Source organism: Parasteatoda tepidariorum, chromosome X1 (assembly GCF_043381705.1).
Source record: "Parasteatoda tepidariorum isolate YZ-2023 chromosome X1, CAS_Ptep_4.0, whole genome shotgun sequence".
NCBI classification, from domain to species: Eukaryota; Metazoa; Arthropoda; class Arachnida; order Araneae; family Theridiidae; genus Parasteatoda; species Parasteatoda tepidariorum.
The window spans coordinates 3,495,632-3,516,597 of record NC_092214.1 but is presented as its reverse complement, the minus strand read 5'-3'; the positions used below and the strand labels follow the sequence as shown (position 1 = coordinate 3,516,597).

Sequence of the window (20,966 nt, the reverse complement as noted above, 5' to 3'; positions counted from 1 at the left end):
AATAATTATTAAAAGTTAATTTTTTATTAAAATTATTTTTGGATGAACAATTTTTTAATTTGTTTAAAAAGTTCTCGAGTTACGGCGAAATAAGCAAAAAGTATATTGGGGCTTATTTGATGACATAGCTCTAAACATTGATAAAATAAGGATAATTGTTATGAACACCAAAATTATTTATTCATCGACCCTCTTTTATATAGATTCTGGTTGAAATTGAAAAAAATTGGCGGATAGATGAAAATCCTGTTTTTAAAAGTAAGCCTTCTTTTCGGGAAAGCATTTTTCAATATTTGTTCATTTACATTATGTTTTAACTCAAACATAAACAAGAAAAATGTATTTCGTTTACAGAAATTGATGCATTATTAAGTAAAAATCTAATCTATATTTTAATTATAGGAGGGTGGAGCAAAACTTTTCAAAATTAGCAATTTTGAAAAATATAATAGATAATATTAATACGTAACTATAATATATAATATTAATCAGTACATAATACATCGCATTCTTTGTTTCGGAGCAGATCGAATTTCAGATGTCTACCATAGTAGCCTTACTTTAAAATACCATTTTATCTTTTTCAGATTTCATTCCTGTTTCTAGCATGATTTGCAACTGATTTCTTTTTTTATCAAAGATGATTCTGAAGCAAAAATATGTTAAAATGGCGGATACAAAGAAGCAAACTGAAGGTGGATCATCTTTCATGATTGATGCAATTCTGGGAAAAAACACAGATATTTCTGAAAATAACTTGAAACTTCTTTCAACTGAACCAGAAATTATTAACTCTTGTCATACAATTCTTAAGCCAACTCCTATGTCTCCGGCTAGTTTTATGGGACTTTTCTCTCCTGCAATATGTCAGGAACATAATGTATTCACATTTCCAACAAATAATTCACCATTGACGAGAAGCGAACACATTTTTCGCTCATCAATTTTTCGACCTTATCTTGAAAATGATATTACACATTCATCTATTGTTGGTTTGGCTAACTCAAATTCTGGTATGTATGATTTCTTTATTTTTATTTCACAGGATTATTTTACAGGAGTTCACTCCTATAGAGGGGCAACCTGAAATGGTTGAATTGTCACCCGGAATGTATCAGGGAGCCTCCAAATGAGGCGACCCAATCCTGCTTGCTTCAAATACTAGTTCACCAAGCTGCCTACTTCAGTGCTGTATCTCAGCTGCTGTCTGTTAACAGATCCCCCTTGCCACCGGGCAAATCATAAGAGCATTTCGTAATTTTCGAATCGCCATTTTGCATTCATTTGCCGCAGTTTCTTTTTCCTTATATGAATGACATAACTTCCTTTATTGAAAAAAAATTATAACTCAGTATTAAAAAAAAAAATTTCTCTCATTAAATTGACATTTCACTTTGTATGAATTTGTGCCATTTCTTGTATCACCAAATGGATGCAATACAATTTGAAACATTATTGCCTTTTCTTTTGCCAATATACTTGCACAAAATCAAACATGTTAATTGAAGAACTTAAATCACAAAAAATATTTTCCGATTATTTCAGAATCTATCCCGAATATCAATCCCTTTGAAAATTATGTTATTGATAAAGAAAAAATGTCCTCTTATATGGAAAGGTTTGAAAATTTGGTAGCTGTCAAAAACGTCTCGGTCCTAACTAAATTACTGAAAACATATATTTCAGATATATTTCAAGGAGTTGAAATTCGTCAAAGAAACGCTTCTAACTTGAAGTATCGTTTGCTCAAAATTCATAGAGGACCGTAGGATATGTTATGTAAGATAGTTCTAATTTATTGTAATTTTTGAAATTTTTATAAAGATTTTAGTTCAAAAGACAGGTAATCACATTATTAATAAAGAAAAAAAAATTGTTGTTGAAATTTATGCATTCTAATTTGTTGTAGAAGTGCTAGCTTGACATGAAAAATGGGTAATTTTTAAGCTTAAATCTATATTTATTTTGAAAAATACTTTATAAAGTTTTTAAACTTTAATCTAAATTTACAATTTTAGGATTCTTGCTAATCAAACGCGAAAGTGAAATTTTAATTAAGCTCTTTTATTTTAAAGAAAAAAGGAAAATTTTTATCTAAGTCTTTTAACTTTTATGACGTGAAAGTTGCATGTTGACTAAAAGTGTTCATAGTTTAAAAATTGCACTCCTGATATAAGGGAACATTAATCGAAATGAAACTAGACACATTTGGAATTATAATAACTCAAATGGATTATAAAAACGAGGAGAAGTAAAAATTTACATTTTTAGCAAATGTAGTTTTAAGATTTACATTTCCAAGATTTAGCAGCCCTAATTTTTAGCGGCTCTGGGGGGTCGCCCAGTTCGCTCATTCCTAAGCACGGCCTTGAGAAAAATAAAGTAGTTTAAAGAAATCAAAAAAAAANAAAAAAAAAAAAAAAAAAAAAAAAAAAAAAAAAAAAAAAAAAAAAAAAAAAAAAAAGAAGAAGATTTTGCTATTCGAATAGTTGCGATACTGAATTAATGAGTTACACACTTGTATTGCATTAAAAAGTTAGCTGTTACATTGACTGTTAAGAAAAGAATAAAAGTAATTATATCCGTTTTCTTAATATGTGATAAAAATTAAATAAATGATTTAATTTAAGTATAACAAGATTAAGAATGATTAAAAATTTTTAAAAAAATTTTAAAAGCTTGGAAATATGTAATGCCTATAATGACATCACATATCATATTTCAGTTTAAAACTTCAAACTATTAAGATTGCATCACAGTATATGGAAATATGACAACTAGATCAGAAGTTATTAAGGTATCCGTTTTTTCTTTATTCTAAACCCATATATAAAACTTAAAAATGAAGTTGCTTATAAGAGATTTTTATACCCTTTCTCTATTTAATTTCATTTCTTTAAAAACTTTTATTATAATTTTCAAAGCAACATTGAAGTACAAACTTCTGATCATTCATGCAATAATAGTTTTAGAAAATATGAACGGAAAGAAATAAAAATCGTTACAGAATGGATCCGTTTCCGTCTCTTCCTTCCTTATTTGAATTCTTTCTCTGATTCTTCCAACACCGGACTCTCATTTTTGTCTTACTTGCAGACATAATTAAAAATCAGGGAAAAAATCGTAAAGAATCGCAAAGAAATAATATAGCAGGAAAAAAAAACATCACTTTTAAGATATTTAAAGATTATTTTCAAATGATTTCGCATTTGAGTTCAAATTCAGCAAGTAAATTTTTATAATCAAAAATATTTGCAAAATTATGCCTTTTAAATAATATATTATGACTTTTGTCTTTTGTTTTAATTTTGTGATTTAATCCTACTCGTTCAAAACGCAAATATTTAAGTTTCCGAATATGAAGAAAAATAACCTTTTATAGCCAAGAATGCTCTTAATTTGCTGAATAAAGTAAAATGTATTTAAGGTAAAAATAATAGTTTTTGATTCTTCATAACTTAATAATTGCTCCTCCGAAATAAATTAAACAAATTTTATATATAATTTTGGGACTCCTCCCCCCCCCCCAAAAAAAAAGTCTCAAATTTTGAAATTTTTGAAAAAAATATCGAAAATTAATTGTTTTATGTTATACTGAAAAAAAAATATTGATGATCCTTTCGATTTTTTTTCTTAAATTATGGCTGTAATTTTAAATTGTTTAATTTCATTTCAAGCGAAGAATATAATTCGAATTGTAGGTAGTACTCAGAGGTGTGGAAGCGGTAGTTGAATATTATTTCTAAGTAAATATTAATTTCAATTTAAATACGCATGATTAAAGTACATTTCATTTAAAACTGTTTTTCACAAGCTAGTATAACAGTTGACGAAATATATTTGTTCAAAATATTGAAGTTATACAACACCATAAATCAATATTATACTCGTAAATTTATAAACATCTTCTTGCAAAAGAATTCTTCATGGAATATTACAAATAATCCATTAAATTCTTTGCATAATTAAATTTCCAAATCTGCTAGCTAAATAATATTGGTTTTGAAATTTATGTACTTTTTCAATACTTCAGTCAGACATAGGCTTAAAAAAGTAATTAAATTTTGTAAAATATGAATAATTATTCATTAATATTAATATTTTTGTTCATTTTTTTAAATATTTGTCTAAACAATTTATGCAAGACCTTTTTTTTTTAAGTGGGTAAGGTAGAATGTATTCCGTATGCTCCTCTTTTCCTTTTTTATATTAAGAATTCTGAAATTAATATGGTGGCGCCATCTAACAATATCAGATTTAAATATATACTTTATTTAAATATTTCTATTAAGTACTAAATTTTTAAAAATAACATTTTAATGCTCTGAAAATTTTTTTAAGGCGTAACTAATATTTTTAAATTTAAGTTTTCTTTCAGTGTTAAATTTTTTAAACACGAAAATGGAGTCAAAAATTCACAATTAGATATAATGAAGAGCTAAATAAATCTAATTAAATTGATATATTGTAATGGTTGTAATTGATGATTGTAATGATTAATCATAATAAAGAATTTATTAAAAAATTAAAAACAAAATTGAAGTATATTCAAAGCTTTGAGAAAATATTTATTTACATATAAATACTTATTTGAAATTTTTTTTTTTAAAATTCCCATTTTAATTCATTTATGCTTTAATTGATAAATTTAAATTTTGTTTACTGATTAATCAAGACTAACCTATTAAAAACGGTTACAGTTTATTATTTAAAATTTAATCTAATTCTTATGAAGAAATAATTGTTAAGAAATACATTTTGAAATAAGTTATATAAATAATTGCGATAATATTTATTTGTATGAAAATACCTTTTGTTTATAAATCATCAGATATAGCTCAACATAAGCAATTATGTAACACATTAAAAGCACTATCAGATGGAGACATTCATGGATAGCATTCAGCTCCCTCACAGTGCCTCTCCTCATCATTTTCAAAAGAAATGGAGTAATCCATTCTCGTGCGAATTTATTAATTCCAGTTTCCAGCACTTAATCGAACTCTCCCCATTTCTCCTTGTTAGAGCACGTTTCGCGTTAAGTTAGGCAGTTTGCCAATTTCAGCGCATGCGTAAAGTCTTAATTTTGTAATTTTAAATTCATAGAACATTATGCTCTAATAAAATTAATTTTTTAAAAGAAGCAAAAAACGTACATTATGTGTATCATGGGCATACGCACTGGTTGCCCCCCAGCAAATTAATTTTCAAAATTTTCGTTGTCAATCAGAGAAAAACTAAAAATCATTTTAAAAAATAAATTATAAAAATTCGATTATTTTTTATTTTTATTTTAGCATTATAAATTCGAAGCAATTCTTTTAAATTGAATTAATTTTCGAAGCAATTTATTTTCATCTAAGGGTTCTATCTAGAAGAATTGAAATATCACCAACAATTTAAAAAAGCAAATATTTTTAATACATACGAAGTTAATAATTCACAAACGTGAAGTGTTATACATCATAGTTTATTAATTTTTAACCTCGCTATTATTTATATTATATAAAGAATAGCGTATATCTTTAAATTGTTTCATAAGTAGAGATCTACATTTATCAACCTTGAAATTTTAAATATTACACCATCAGCAGTAATTGCTTCTTTTGTTAAGCTATAAAGGAAGGTTTCAAATACATATGACACTTATTCAAATTTCACAGCTAAAAAAAACTTATTTGGGGGAACTCAAAATTTTTTTAAGGCAGATGTCTAAAGTGCTTGAATTTTTAAAGCTATAAAGCTGCAAATTTAAATAATTAGTCAGCTGACAGTCAAAATACTTTTATTTAAAACTAAAATTTCCTTTTTTTTTACAAACCAACAAAATTATTTTAAATATTAATTTTGTCTCCCTGTTAAAACTTGGAAATATTGGAACCTAAAAGAAAACAATAACGACAGGTTTTAAAATATTAAAATATAAAGAAATTAGAAATCATTTTTTCATGATTTAAGTTAACTGGATGAAATTAATTTTTCTTTCTTAGATAAATGGCTCTCCACTTTTGTCATTTCTATTCAGTCCCCTATTTAGTTCAGCTAAAAGCTTTTAAAAGTATGGCAGCAGGTATCACAGCCACAAAATAAAATACACTGAAGAAAGTACTACCATTAACAACCTTTATAGAAATTCAAATACATAATTCCAATCTTATTAGGATATTTTAACACTTTTTATTTTCCAATAATTGAACCGACATCTTACATTATGGTACTTGCTTTATCCACCGGTATCAGTATCACTTTTGAACGGGTGTTTGAAAATGTGGTTTCTTACATAATCCTCAATATTTTGATTGGATAGTATATGTTTAAAATTAGTCTTTCCTTATTATTTTTCCTATAATCCATGGCTCTTTTGGTTTTAACTTGAACCAAACATGTTAATTCAACTTTAATTCAGGTAATGGTTTGCGTCCACGGCCTGCATATTTCGTTTGATCTTATTGTCTTTTTAACAGTTGTGCTTCCTCTTCCTTAATGTCAAAGTTTGTTTGAAGATTTTGCGGCAGAGATGGAATAAAGGATCGCAGGCGCCGCCCCATTATGATATCTGCTGGTGATTTTAGACCTTGTGTTGGTGTAATACTGTAGTCCAACAGGACTACATATATAAAGATATATGTAGGTCTTTACCTTCCTCATCTGCTTTCTTCATTGAATTTTTAGAGGTTTGGATAGCTCGTTCAACTTGGCAATTAGAACATTTCCAATATGGTGAAGATTTACTGTGGAAAATGTTCTAATTGTCCAAGAAAGTCTTGTATTCATTTCCTTCGAATGGAGGGCCACCATCACTGGCAAGATTCTTCAGTCTAATACACATTTCATTGCACTTTTAATAATACAATGAAATACACATTTCATTGTATTGACAACGCAAGCAGTGGTTGTCTATTCATGGGTTGTTCTTCAATGTATTTTGAGAAGTAATCAATTAACAAGTACCTTGTTCCTATAAGAGTTAAAAAAATCAGCACTAACTTTCTCTTTCCATTCATTAAAAAAAAAAAAAAAAAAAAAAAAAAAAAAAAAAGAATTATCAGAAATATCTGGTAAACTTTATTGTTTAATTTAGGGTTTTGTAAATTGTAATTTAACCTGTGTGTAACTTTCCCTAATATTGTCTTTTAGGGCATGTCTTATATTGTAAGTCACCAATAGTCTGCTATATGACAAAGTGTATGTAAAACAACCTCGTACACTTCAATTACAACCTTTATGAGGTATAATTTTTGTAGGGTTGTTTTCTTACAAACCTCAAAAATACTTTAAATTTTAGTAAGGGTGACTTAGAAATTAAACAAGTTCATGAAGACATCGATATCAGCCACAATAAGAGCGATCTAGTTCTTATTTCATTTTTCAGTTTCGATTTACGGAGCATACTCACCGCTCCTCTATCCTACGGATACGCAGCTAATCCGTATGATAGAGGGGCGGTAATTTTTTCAATCATATTACGATTGAATTGATTGGCGAGATTTTTGACTACATATATCCAGGTGTTCCTTTCAAACTCAAACCTTTAAACCGCAAATATATCAGAAAAGAAGACGACGAAACAGAAAATCTTCAACAAATGATGAATGAGAAACAAATGAAAAAACTACGATATTTACATTGTTTGGAATGTATGATATTTTTTAAATGAATACATGTTATGCAATTTTTAAAATTCGATTAAAGTATCCGATTTTAAATAGCCCAATTTTTCATTACTGTCTCCCTTCAATTTCGTAATGACCAGGTTTGACTGTATTTTTAAACACTTAAATAAATAACTATCTTAATTTGTGTTTTTATCAATAGAATCCCGTCCACTGTTATGGAAACATATTCTGCCTCGAAATACTCTGAAAAGAAAAGGTGGTCAAATCCGATTTACTAGTGAGCAAACAGGAAAATTAGAAAAGACCTTTTCTGAACAGAAATACTTATCACCCACGGAAAGGAAAAGACTAGCATCCTTACTAACTCTTACGGAGAGACAGGTGAATTTATTTATTTTTAAGTTTATGCTTTAAATTAACTAATTAAGAAAGTTCTTGCATGCTATTATAGTCTCTCACTGCGTAGCCAACGAATTCCACGGCCAACGTAGAAGTAGCAAACCGAATTGTTTATTCAGAACTGGGTTAACAGATGGCGTTAAATGTCTTTATGTCTGCGAAATATACAAGCATGTTTTGCAGCGCGCACTTTTCAAAGATCAATGATGTCTGACAGGAAATGTTTTGGAAGTAATATAACCTACATTTCTGACAATATTTTTGTCGCTGACAGCAATTGACTTTACCACGAACCTTGTTTCGAAGTTTATCATACTCAACTTCATTTCTAGTAAATATTTTGCATATTTTCATTAGTTATTTCACGTTTTACCTTAGTATTTCATAAAATAAATTATAATTTAACCAAAATAAATTTTCTCAATTTTGCTTTTATGTGATTATTTTTCAAATTTCAATTTTCTGATAACTTTTATGATCTTAATTCTATATTGAAAAAAAATGAACATTTTTACGACAATTTTTCGTAAACTCTATAATATTGTAGTTTTGAAAGATGTAATAAGAAGAAAGTAATTTTTAAGGATTTAATTTAAAAAGAGAGTGTTAAGAGGGTCTTTTTCATCCGATTTTTCTCATCATTCCTTTTTTATTTCATCTATTAATTGATTCTATTTGGCAGTATTCGTCATCAATTTGAGATATAACGTTAGTGACATTTTAGGTTCGTTAATCATTTTTATGTGATAAAATAATAAAATCTTCTTTTTTTGAAAGGTAGTTTTGTATTATATATTTTTCTGCTTTTATATTTTTGATTTTTTATAATTAAAATAAATTTTCTTTAACATCAGTCAAATCGGTTTTCAGTAGCTTATATTGTAATAAAATTACATTTTAAAAAATCTAAAAACAGATATATGTGTAGTTTTAAATGATTCACTCAAAATCACAAATTGTATCATTGTATCTTTACATTTTTGAGAAAAAAAAAACAATAGAAATTTTAAAATTTATGATGTACTGTTTTACATGTTTCTCTTAATATAATAAAGCAATCTCTTTATTTTTAATCTTTTCTGTCAAATAACTCACTGCCATCAAAATTTTGTTGAGTTAAAAAAATAAAGAAAACACCAATTAAGAATTTTATCTAAAATCAAATATAGCGAGGGATGTAGCTTTTTAAACTGTGTTGGTAAATAAAATTAAATTTTTAAGAAAAAAAAAAGATTTTTGTCGTTGCAAGTAACTACTTGATGATGTGTTAAATCGACGGATCCATTATGAATGATATCATAAAAATAATCCATTTCAAATTATAGGTTTAGTAAAATCAACCTTGAAAGTGTTCTTATTTTAACTTTTCGTTAAAGTGAATATGGTGGGCCAAACATATCAAAAATATTGCCGAAAAGATGTAAGAAAAAGAAAAAAAAAATGTTGATTTAAAAATTTTAAAAAACAGTTGATATCTTTCAGACGCACTCAAAATTCATCAAAATCATACCACTTAAAATTACAGTGCATCAAAGAGAAAAAGAAGAAAGGGACAACCCTGAATAACTTTTGATCTAATGATAGCATCTTCACTTTCTAGTACTCATTCTTAGTAGTTCGAGGGAGTGACCTCAATTATGCTAGTTAATTAGCGCAGACGATATTTCAGGTTACGAAATCATACACAAAAACGCACTTTCTGTGAATAAGCATGCCTTTTTTTATTCAGATTTCTGACTCACGAAATATAAGTGGTTGCCGTACACAAGTACGATTCAAAGTTTGGTAATGTTATTTCTTTTTGTGTATTTTACCATATCTCGAGAGCTCTTTAAGGGAATTGAAAAAATTTTCCAAATTATTATGAAATCCGTTTATCCAAATATGATTCCATGCAAGTATTAGGCCGCGTAGTATAAGGGATGGAAGTGGCGTCGAAATGAAAGTCAAGGGGTGCTTATTTCTGCCCGGACAGAAAACAAAAAATATGCCGAAAATGAGCTTATTTCTGCCCGCTTGCTTATTTTTATCCATAAAACAAACGTATTATAGCAAAATAAGATTCAGCATTCCTTTAATATATTTTTAACTTTAGGACATCGATATTCAGTGAACTATAAGAAATTTCATGAATGTTATATCTTAAAATGGTTTTTCAATTACTTTTTAAGCTACCAAAAATTAGAAACAAAGCTCGAAAAATTAATAAACTGTTCGAATATCGCGTATAGTAATAATATTGTTGCATTAAAAAAATCAACACATTAAAAAAGATTTAAAAATAACATGAATAGAAGATGAAATTGACTTAGATAAAGCATGTCAAAATTTCTTTAGTCAAGTATTTTTTGAATACAATTTCTAAAACTTTTTTTTTAAATGTGATTTTAGAAATTTTTTAATATTAATCTTAATAAATTTTATTCTAAAATGCTACAAAGTTAAAAAAATGAAAGAAAAGGAATCTATCATATTTCGATATTATAGTTATTGGATTAAAAATATAACTATGCCTTGAAATATTTATATGAAAATTCTCACATTTTCAAAAGATGAATAGAAAAATTAAGAAAATAAATAAGAAAAAGGCTTCTTAATTATGCATCTAAATTTATCTGAAACTTAATAATAATTCAAAAATTCAAAAACGATAATATTGAAAAAGCTTCCGTTCTACATATTGCGATTTTCGTATTATTCTCTTATATTGAACCCATCTCAGAAGACAAGGGTACTAAGTCGTCGCACTTTATTTTTTATACAAAAATTTTACGCTAAAATTTTTTAGTTATTCAATTTCATTGATGTTGGTCTAGTCAACAGGATTATTCGTTATTTTTTTAATTACAAATTTGTGTTAGTAGTTAAACACGATGCGATAGATTAACACAGTGCAAATAGTTTTTATTAGACAAATTTTTAATTACAAAATATTTCCAATTGTTTTTCGGATTGACGGCGAATTTTTTTCCCTGTATGATTTATAATGTATGCAATTGTCATTATGCGAAAGTGATTCGAAATAGTTTCTCTTTTTCACAAGATGCATAAATCCGTTAAAAACTTTTTAATCCGGTAAAAACTTTTTAAGTAGAATTAATAGTATATATTAGGATAATCTAAAAGATCTATTTGAATAAAAACAAATAACGCTAGTTTAATAATAGCGAATGAATATAACTGTATATCTTTAGAACAATTTAGCTGAATCTTAAAACAGAAAGAGAATCTTAAAGCAGAAAAAAAAAGTTAAGCATAAGTTTTTTTTCTGCCTTTTATTTGTAATTTAATATTTTATTAAATGTTTAAATGTTAATCTTAACAAATTTCGCTTCCTCAGTAACTTTTTTTTCCAGTTTATTTCAGTTTAATAGACGCAAGAGTAAGAATATCTTTTTGTCTTATTATATTTAAATGAAAATTTCCATATTTGCAAGATTCGCATGGAGAACAGAAAAATAAAGAAAAGAAATAAAAATATGTTTCTTAATTATGCATCTAAAGTTATCAGCAACGTTATAATAATTTCAAAAACAATTATAGATATTGAAAAAGTTTCTGTTCCTTAAAATGTTTTATAGAAAATTTTACTGTAGATATATTTATATTATATACGATATAGTTATTAGAGTAATATAATTTATCAATGCCACACGTGGATTACATTAAGTGTCTAAACTTTGGTGCTTACATCGCCAGAAACTAAAATTATCTTTAGTTCTTCGCAAATGATAAATATAAACATTGAGAACAAGAAGTTTCGCCCTTCTTTCCGATTTTAAAAATTCCATGTTTTCCATGTCCTGTGGGAATAATCTGATCGTTTGAGAATGAACTGAAATATCGTAAAGTGAAATGTTCGATGACAATATTCGATAAAGTCGCCATTTGTGCGATGAGAGTTTTGGCGAAATTCGAGAAGAGCCAGACACGAAAATTATGTTTCAGTTTTTTGCTGTAAAAACCGTCTCACGTTCTTGGTTGAGATATTTACTGACGGATCCAGGCTAATTTATAACGGCGAATACAAAGTGGGATGGGCATTCGTAGTATATGTTGATGGTGGTCTTGTAGAGTCTCGCAACTTCAAACTTACAGATTATTCAACAGTTTTCAAAGCAGAATTATGGGCGATACTTCAGTCACTCCACTGGATACACCAAAATAATATCAATAGCGAAACAAACATCTATTCTGACTCACACTCCAATATTCAAGCCCTTAGCAACACAAACACGAATGATTACCTTGTTCAAATGATAAAAAATACTTACAAAAATATTACTAAATTCCACTGAATTAAAGCCCACAAAGGATATGTTTGCAATGAGGAAGCTGATAAACAGGCGAAATTAGCTTGTCAAAAATCAACAATAGATCTATATGACATACCATCAAAACAGACAACAAGAACAGAACTCATGAAGAAAAACTTTTTAACATGGCAGCAAAGATGGGATAGTGATGATACAAAAGACCGACATACTTACCAATTTATCCCAAAAGTCAGCACTCGAAAAATCTACTCCAACTTCTATATCAATCAATTTCTAACTAACCATGGAGCCCAAGGTAGTTATCAGTCAAAATTGTTCGGGAGAGACCCGAACTGCAAAGTTTGTAAAACTTATGAAGATATCGAACACGTACTTACTGTCTGTCCAGTTTATGAGGATTTAAGAATTAAATTTTTCCCGAGAAATTTCAACTTTGATACCATTAAAAGAAACTGGAACCAAAAGAAACTAAACAAAGGAATTGAAGAGCTTTTTAAAAGACTTTTTGAAAACAGAATGGAGGATCTGGCCTAAATCGATCCTTCAACAGTATTCCCTGGATGCCCTGAAATGGGGGCGGGACAGGGTAAAGCCCAACTACGTTCTTAGTTACTTACAAGCAAGCCAAACAAAATTTCAAAGTAGAAAAACCCTTCAGTTGACCATTCATTGTTCATGTCAGATCTTCTATTCATATTCGCCCCTTTATTATTCTCCTTCTGATTTCGACTTCAGAATTTTAGTGCAGATTGTAGGTGGAACCTTAAAGGAGGGAACAAAAACGATGTGAAAAGGGTGAACGATAAAATAAAATTTTATTACAAATCATTCATTCATAAATTTTTTCCTTAAAAGCTAAGATTCGAAGTTAAATTAATATCATTTTCTTTTTTTAATTTCAGATTCAAGGCAAAATGAATATCACTTCCTTTTTTTTAAATTTATTTCAGCAGAAAGTAATCACGTTGAAGGGCGCTTTTAGAGTGGGCACACAGGGATAGGCCCCGGTATCCCGGTGAGTCAGTTTACCCGTGGAATCCTATTTACTAATATTATAGATAATGTTATATAAAATAATATTCAACTTAACATTGTGACTTTTTAAATGATTATCTATTTCATTACTTAAGGACTGGGACCACTTTTCTGGGAAAAGGCACCGCATATTATTAATAAATAATGATTTATTTATGAAAGAAAACAATTAAAATATTCCATGATATATCCTTTTACGCCAAAGCAATTTTAAGCCAGAAAGCACAGGAAAATAGTATTGAAAATTAATTCGATTCTCGAACGATAAACTGGAAAAATCTTTTACAAATGTTGAGTTGCAACTTTAATTTTTTCACTTTTGCTTACTACGCCACATTATATTGGTTCTGTTGTTGTCTGCAGATTCTAGAATTAACGTCTTAGACTCCTCAAAGGTATTTATAATTTAGTATTTATTTTTTAATGAAACTAAAAAAATTCAATCGTACATAGTTACAGGAAATACAAAATAAGCATCGTAGGTTGAGTTTTTCTTGAGTTATAAATTAGCTAGAAAAATAATAAAAGTGATGTTTTATAGAAGGTGATGTTAAAAAATTATTCAGTCTACTCAATAATATTGACCAATGCATAAAAACTCTTAGTCCTAATTTAATGATCATGCATTTAATTAAGTTTGTAAATATTATGAATAGTGTTAGTTATGGTATGAGTATTTCGGTCATTGTAATTAACTTCTGTGTTAAAACATGTTATCTTACTATAAATAATAGTAGTGTAGTTAGATCAGAATATGTTTCTAAAATAGCGTAGAATAGAGAAGGTAATACGTAGAGCTTTAAATTAGTTATCCACATGTAAGAGAGAGAGAGGGTGAGAGATGCCTGTTTTGTTCATAATTTCAGCCATTGATTTGCCCGAAATAGATTGGCACATTTTCAAAAATATATAAATTAAGTAGTAAGTTTTTAGTAAATTTATTTACAATAGCATACAATTAACTCAATGATTTTAAATAAAATTTAATTTCTTTATTTGGGTATCCATAGTTTTTTTTAATCAAGTTTTGAAAGAGTTGGTCTACTTATTTTTTTTGGATAAATAAACATTACTAAACATTCTTTTAATTCTATTCATTTGATTAAAAATGGTATTTCAATGGATGTTTTTAGAAACATTAGAATTACAAGGAATTAGTTTATTTATATTAAAAATAAAATTATTTTCTTTATCGTATAAATCAACAAAGCAGATATTTTCCTCTTCTATAATACCCAAATCTAAAAAATTAAAATTCATCTTATCATCATGATTACGAAGCAAGATTAAATCCTCGGGGTAAATATAATTTAAAAAAATTGTATAATCTTGAAAATTAAAGATAATTAAATCATCAATAAATCTAAGAACACATTTAATATTAAGAGTATAATTATTTTCATAATAGTGCAAAAATAAGTTAGGTAAGAGAGATGAAAAATTAGATCCTTGTGGTATTCCATCAATTTGAAGAAAAATATCTTTTCCAATGTAAAGATAATTATTAAAAAGACAAAAATTAGTTAGAATTTCCCAATAATCAAAATCGCTATTAAGGATACTTTTAAAATCATAGTAATAATTCAAAAAGACATTTCTTAGTTTTGAAAGTGGAATGCTGTTGAAAAGATCCTGGAAATCGAAAGTGGCAATAGAATTAATTTTACATGGTTAATAATTTCTAAAATCTGTTGATTATTAGTGATAATCCAAGAAAAACCTTCTTTAATAATATTTGTAATAATTTTATTTAAGTAGTTAGAGAAAATGGTGCTAGGTTTAGTTAGGTAAGTATCAGACCCACATGTGATTCTTCTAAATTTTATAGGAATTTTATGAAATTTAAGACTGATAATTACGTAAGGAAATTATGTATTGCTAATTTTAATTTTTAACCTCTTATATAAAACTAAAATTTTTTTATTGAAAATATTATTATTTAAATTACTTAGCCTAAAATTTTTACTACTTTTTAATTCCGTATTTAAAAGTTCAACATATAATTTTTTACAGAAGATTGCATAATTATTGTTAACATTGTCTATAGGGATAATTAAATTTTTTTTTCTAGTTTCTTAATAGATTGAACAATTTTACAAAAATTTCCGTGAGTTTATGCTTTATGATTGGTGAAGAATACTTCGAACAAATTCAGGCATCGAAAAACAACTGTTGTGTGCATCAACCGAAAAGAAATCTTTGGAATAGTTTAGTGGACGCCAGTAATTCAATCGAATTTATATCTAGCATATACTTATTACTTATAGTATAACTTGCACTAGCGCCTCAGTGTTTTCAATCACAAGTATTATGTATTTTCTTTTTTCTGTTTTTAGTTGCAGCTATTCAATGTTTATCAAAGCAGCTTGTATGTTAAAATAATCAGTATGTATGAATTTTTAATTTTCGAAATCTTTTTCATTACCAAATTTAAGCTTAAGACTATGCATGATTTTTTTCCAGTTTTATAAGTTACTAATTAGAACTTATAAGTAAACTTTTATGCGTTCTTTTAAGGTTTTATATTCGAAAAAATATGATATTTATATGCTTTAGATTCGTAAAAACCTTGAACTTTGTAAATTAGAAAAAAAACTAGATCCTTTATAGCTGCACTTATAATTCTGACCTGTATGGTTTTTTTTTAAAAAAATTAAGTTGACTAATATTTAACGCGAAGAAAAATGCTGAAGAATAAAAAGACTCCTGCTGGTTAGCCTGCTAGTTTTTGCCTTTTTATCTACATTTAGAAGAAAAAAAAGTTTTACCTCTTATTATACCACAGAATTTTAAATACTGAACAAATATTTTCCTGAATAAATTTTAACTACCATTTTCTTTTATAGTTTGTACAATTAAGGGAAAAGTAATTCCTTTTATCTTAAAAGATTAAATGTAATTCTTTTCAATCATTTTGAAAAACAAAATATGTTTGAAACAAATAATTTTTAAAATTGCATAATTAAACAAAAACAAGATTATATCTGATTTGATCTTTTAAATCTGGTCTTCTATTGAAATTTATCAATCTGGAATTTACCTGTTTCTAATTATATTATTTTGAAATTACTTGAAATAGCAGAAATTTTCAAATAATGAATTTTCAAATGTTTATTCATAACTTTTAGTTCTTACTTTTGTGTCATAGTGCTAAAATATTGTCCAAATGTTTTGAATTTTTCGTAATAATTTTGCTTTTTTTCTGAATTTTTAATAGCAAATTCCTTAAAAACGTAAACCTTTGCTAAACCAGCAACAGCCAAAAAGTTTATATGTTCAGATAGTATTATTAAATTATTTTTCAATTATTCAAATGCTTTTTCTCTTTCGCAAAATTTATTTATTATGTGCAGCATAAATATGAAAGGTTGATTTGCTTACACTTTTTGATGACATATTTAAAACAGAGACTACAAAAGAAATGAAAAAAAAAATAAGAAGAAATTTAAAAACTTATAATAAAAATTTATGCATTAGTTGATACCATGTTGAAGATGGAGGTGGCAGAGTATATTGTTTGTTTATTCACCTGAAGAACTGCTTTTTTATAAAATAGAAGACACGAATATATACTGTCGTACATAAGAAGAAACAAAGTTATGGACAAAAAATTTATATTTTAACATATTTGTCTTTTCGTATTATTCCAATTTTTCAGCGTTGTGGTAAAGAAAGGAAGCAAAAGAAAGGAAATAGAAATGCTTCCATCCTGAAGCACTTCGTTGTTGTTTCAATTGCACATCCTTAATGTAAAGTTTGCTTTACTTTTTAGTCGCCCTAACTTGACCGAAATTGGGAAACTTGAGAAATAGTTTTGGTAGCTAAATGCGTGTGAAGTTGTAAATGATTGTCACGCAATATGAAAGTATTGTCTATATTGTATTGTCATATTGGAATATATTAGAAATTTATCTGCGTAAAATGTAATTAATTTATAAATGCGTTCTAATAAAAGCAAAAGGATTAGATGACATGAATGACAGCTGTGAACACCTTTAAATAGGCGTGACCACCACACGTTGCAGTTTTTATGACAAAAACTATGATCCAAATCTCTCGCAGCATTGCCAAGTTGAGGTGGAATGGAGTACAGTTCTATTTTTTACAAATGTGAGTAAATATTTTCGAAATTTCGGTTATTTACTAAAAATAATTTATGTTTTTAGTAGGTAGATTCCTCTATTTAAATTTTGTATGCTGTTTGAGTTCTAATAAAAGAAAATTACCGAAACATGTTCCTTCTATTTTAACATTTCGAGCTTGGGTACAGAAATGTAGATATAGTTTTCTATGGATGTATTAAAAAAATCAAACAGCTTCGTCAAATTTAAATTAAGACTGTGGTTTGTTCTTTTACCAATTGCCCGATTTATAAATGTTTGGCTTAAAAAAATTCAGAAACGGTTGTCAGTTTATCTGCAGGTATATTTTTTTTTCTTTAACATTGGAATTTTTAACTCAAAGTGAAACTTTTCAAGGTAGCATTTTTTTGAAAAAATTGTATTTATTTTAATTTGCCTTTCTTCCCATTATTATGTTTTATTTTCATTTCAGGTCAAATGAGAGAATACTTTTTGAAGAAAAGTAAAGAAATTACAGAAATTGAAGCTGCAATAAAAAGTAGAAATCGATTTATATCTGACAAAATTCAGGATATTTGCTCTAATGCTGCGAGAGCTTGTAATACCATTAATATTCATGATAAGTTTTTTTAAAGTGTTTTTCATTGTCTTCTTTTGTATAAATACTCAATCAATTGGTTGTTTTCAATTAAAATTTTTAATTCTGATGTATGAATTTAAAATAACGAAAATAAAAAAGATATTGTATATAAAGGAAAACTTGTGTTTAACTTATGTTTTAAGTAAGTAATGTTAAATAATTGTAGTTTTATTATAACATGGTTTATATAAACAGCTAATATTTATAGTAGTTGATGCTGTCTTTTTTATTTATTTTATCTAAATATTTTTTTAAATCGTGGTGCAGCATTTAATGCTAGTTTAGCAAAGAAATATCAGAAGAAATTTTAACTTGGGTACTAACGATAGGTTAACAAAGAAATTAAAAAAAAACATGGATTGGGCTAAGCTACGACGCTTTAAAACATTCTTACGCTACAAGCTTGGGCAAACAAATGAGGTACCTTTAAACAAACGCAACTACAGCGCCACTGTGTTAGATATCACAGGCCACTGCGTGGCAGAGGTGTCCACGAAGAGCTTAGCTATTATCTGATATTTCATATGCCTATAGTTGTTACTTATTTTGTTCTTTAAAAAGCATTCTTTCCTTTTATTTCTTTATCAGTGTATATTCTTTTGTTTTCAGGTAAAAACGTGGTTTCAAAACCGAAGAGCGAAATGGCGGAGATTAAAGCAAGTAATGAACATTATTCCTGACATTTTATTTCTTTAAAGAAAGAGAAATTCTTTTTTCTTATTTATAATTGAAAACTTTAAATTAAACAAAATTCAATCAAAGATTTTACATATCATATTATATTCGTTTTAGAGAATCAATTTTATCCTCAGGTAATCTAAGTCGAGTTTTTCGTTGCATTACATTTTAGAATCACAATTATTAATTAAGATAAATAATAAAAGCTTCAATGATAAAATAGTCGTTCTGAACTACAGTAATCGCAAAGCGAAGAAGGGTTGAATCAGGAGACAGACAACAGACAATTCAACAAACGTTTTAAAAGTGGATATTGTACTTTGGGGGCGTGATTAGGATTTTAGCCGCCCTGGGTGAAGCATTATATGATAGGTAAAAAAAATCATGTTTTATTTAACAAAATATTTATTAAACATTAGATTTTTGGTGAAATTATTTTTTAAAATTTATTTTCGCCTTTAACGATCTGACAAAATGTATAAATAATACTTGATATTAAACTAAACTCAGAGGCGTGACAGCCCTTAGAGGGCCAAGGCCCACTATGCCCATCTTAGTTTTCTTGACCTTGGGCTCTGGGGTGCAGGAGCAGATGTTCTGGTTAGGTGGTCAGCCAAACACGGAACATCCTGAGTTTAGTTCCCAAGCATGCTTAGTACTCATTTATCGACCCACTGAAGGGATGGAAGGCTGAGTCAACCTTGCCCGGCCCGAGGATCGAATCCAAGACCTGTGGCACTGGAGCGGAAAGCGCTACCACTCAACCACCGGGCGTCTAATACTTGATATTACTTAACAATAATATTACCTAACAATAATATTGCAACTGAAATTCTTAATAACACTAATAATAAAAAGGTTAATATTGTGATTTAATTATTGCAAACTTACTGAATAAATAAAGTCAGTTATTATTTTTTATCAAGCTAAAAACATTAATAAATTGCCAAGACTGAAAACCAACTTGTCGAATGAATAGAAAATTAATTTAGATCAGAAAAAAAAATCAAAATAGAAATTTCTTGTCAGAACATGTCTTTATTCTTTATTTCTCAAATAGATATTTAAAATGTTATAAAATTACCTGCATTGAATAAAAGTGTATAAAATACTTGTATGAGTATAAAATTAAATAGGTATAATTGAAATATATTTATCGATAATACAGCGATCAAATTATTTTACATATTAAAATGAGCACATTGAAATATGAAAATGATATGAAATGAATAATGGAAAATTATAATTTAAAAGTTACATTCTTGTCTATATTTAAGCTCTTAAAAAAGAGATATTTTGCTTCTTAATTTATTAACTTATTTCTTGATTCTATGAATAAACATTTATTATCAATGAGATTTAATATCAAGTTTTTATTATCACAGCCTTAAATATAATATATTAGTTTATTGAGTTCCGCATAAATATTATTGTTTTAGATAAATCTGTAATTTAAAAAAAATCAAGGGATAGAAATCAATGATTATTTTAATTAAATATTTTTAAATCATTCCAGCCCTGTTTTTTATTATTCTTGAAATTTTCAGCCGCAGTTCTCAAAGATTGCCCCAAACACACACTGACAAATCGGAAATAGTTAAAAATTTTTATACAATTAATTTCTATGACATAAAAGTTGACAAAAAGTTGTTATTTAAAAAATTACACTACTCATATAAAGAAACATTAACTGAAATGAAATTCACATTTGGAAATATAAATTATAATAACTCATATGAATTATATATCCAAGGAATCGTAAAAATATATCCAAGATTTAGCAAATATATAAAAAAAACTCGTAATAACCTATTAATTAATCCGAAATTCTTGGCGGCCCCAAATTTCAGCGGCCTTGGGCAGTTGCCCACCTTGCCCACTCCTAAGGTGTTGCTTTTTAAAACAACATTAAGTCTTCATTCTTGTAGTCTCCTGAGCGTTTAATATATTGAGCAAACAGTTTTATCACTTGAAAAATAATGATTTATTTTTTTCTGCCTTCACTGTTTTGTGACGTTATCTTAAAAATAGATTTTCCCTTGCTAGTGAGAGTTTTTAATTAAAATTAAAAGTTATAAGAAAAGTAGGAAATTTGATTCAAGTAAAATTTCAAACAGTTTTATGATATATCTTAAGCCGAATGGATTTTTTAATAGCTTAAATGAGAAGAAGTAAAAAATATCCTATAATTTTTAAAAAGGAAAAAAAACAAAAAAAGAAAAACAAACAAATATATATA

General features: G+C 27.4%; 1 protein-coding gene across 1 annotated transcript in view; it reads left to right on the top strand.

Moving 5' to 3' along the window:
- The window catches only part of LOC107451628 (Hematopoietically expressed homeobox), a 31,014-nt gene that overhangs the window by 9,536 nt on the left and 512 nt on the right, over positions 1–20,966 (top strand). The window contains exons 2-4 of the mRNA XM_016067784.3: positions 588–1,013; positions 7,816–7,997; positions 18,659–18,709. Of these exons, the coding sequence (XP_015923270.1) occupies positions 641–1,013; positions 7,816–7,997; positions 18,659–18,709 (606 nt within the window). The 5' untranslated portion in view covers positions 588–640. The remainder of the gene's footprint in view (positions 1–587; positions 1,014–7,815; positions 7,998–18,658; positions 18,710–20,966) is intronic.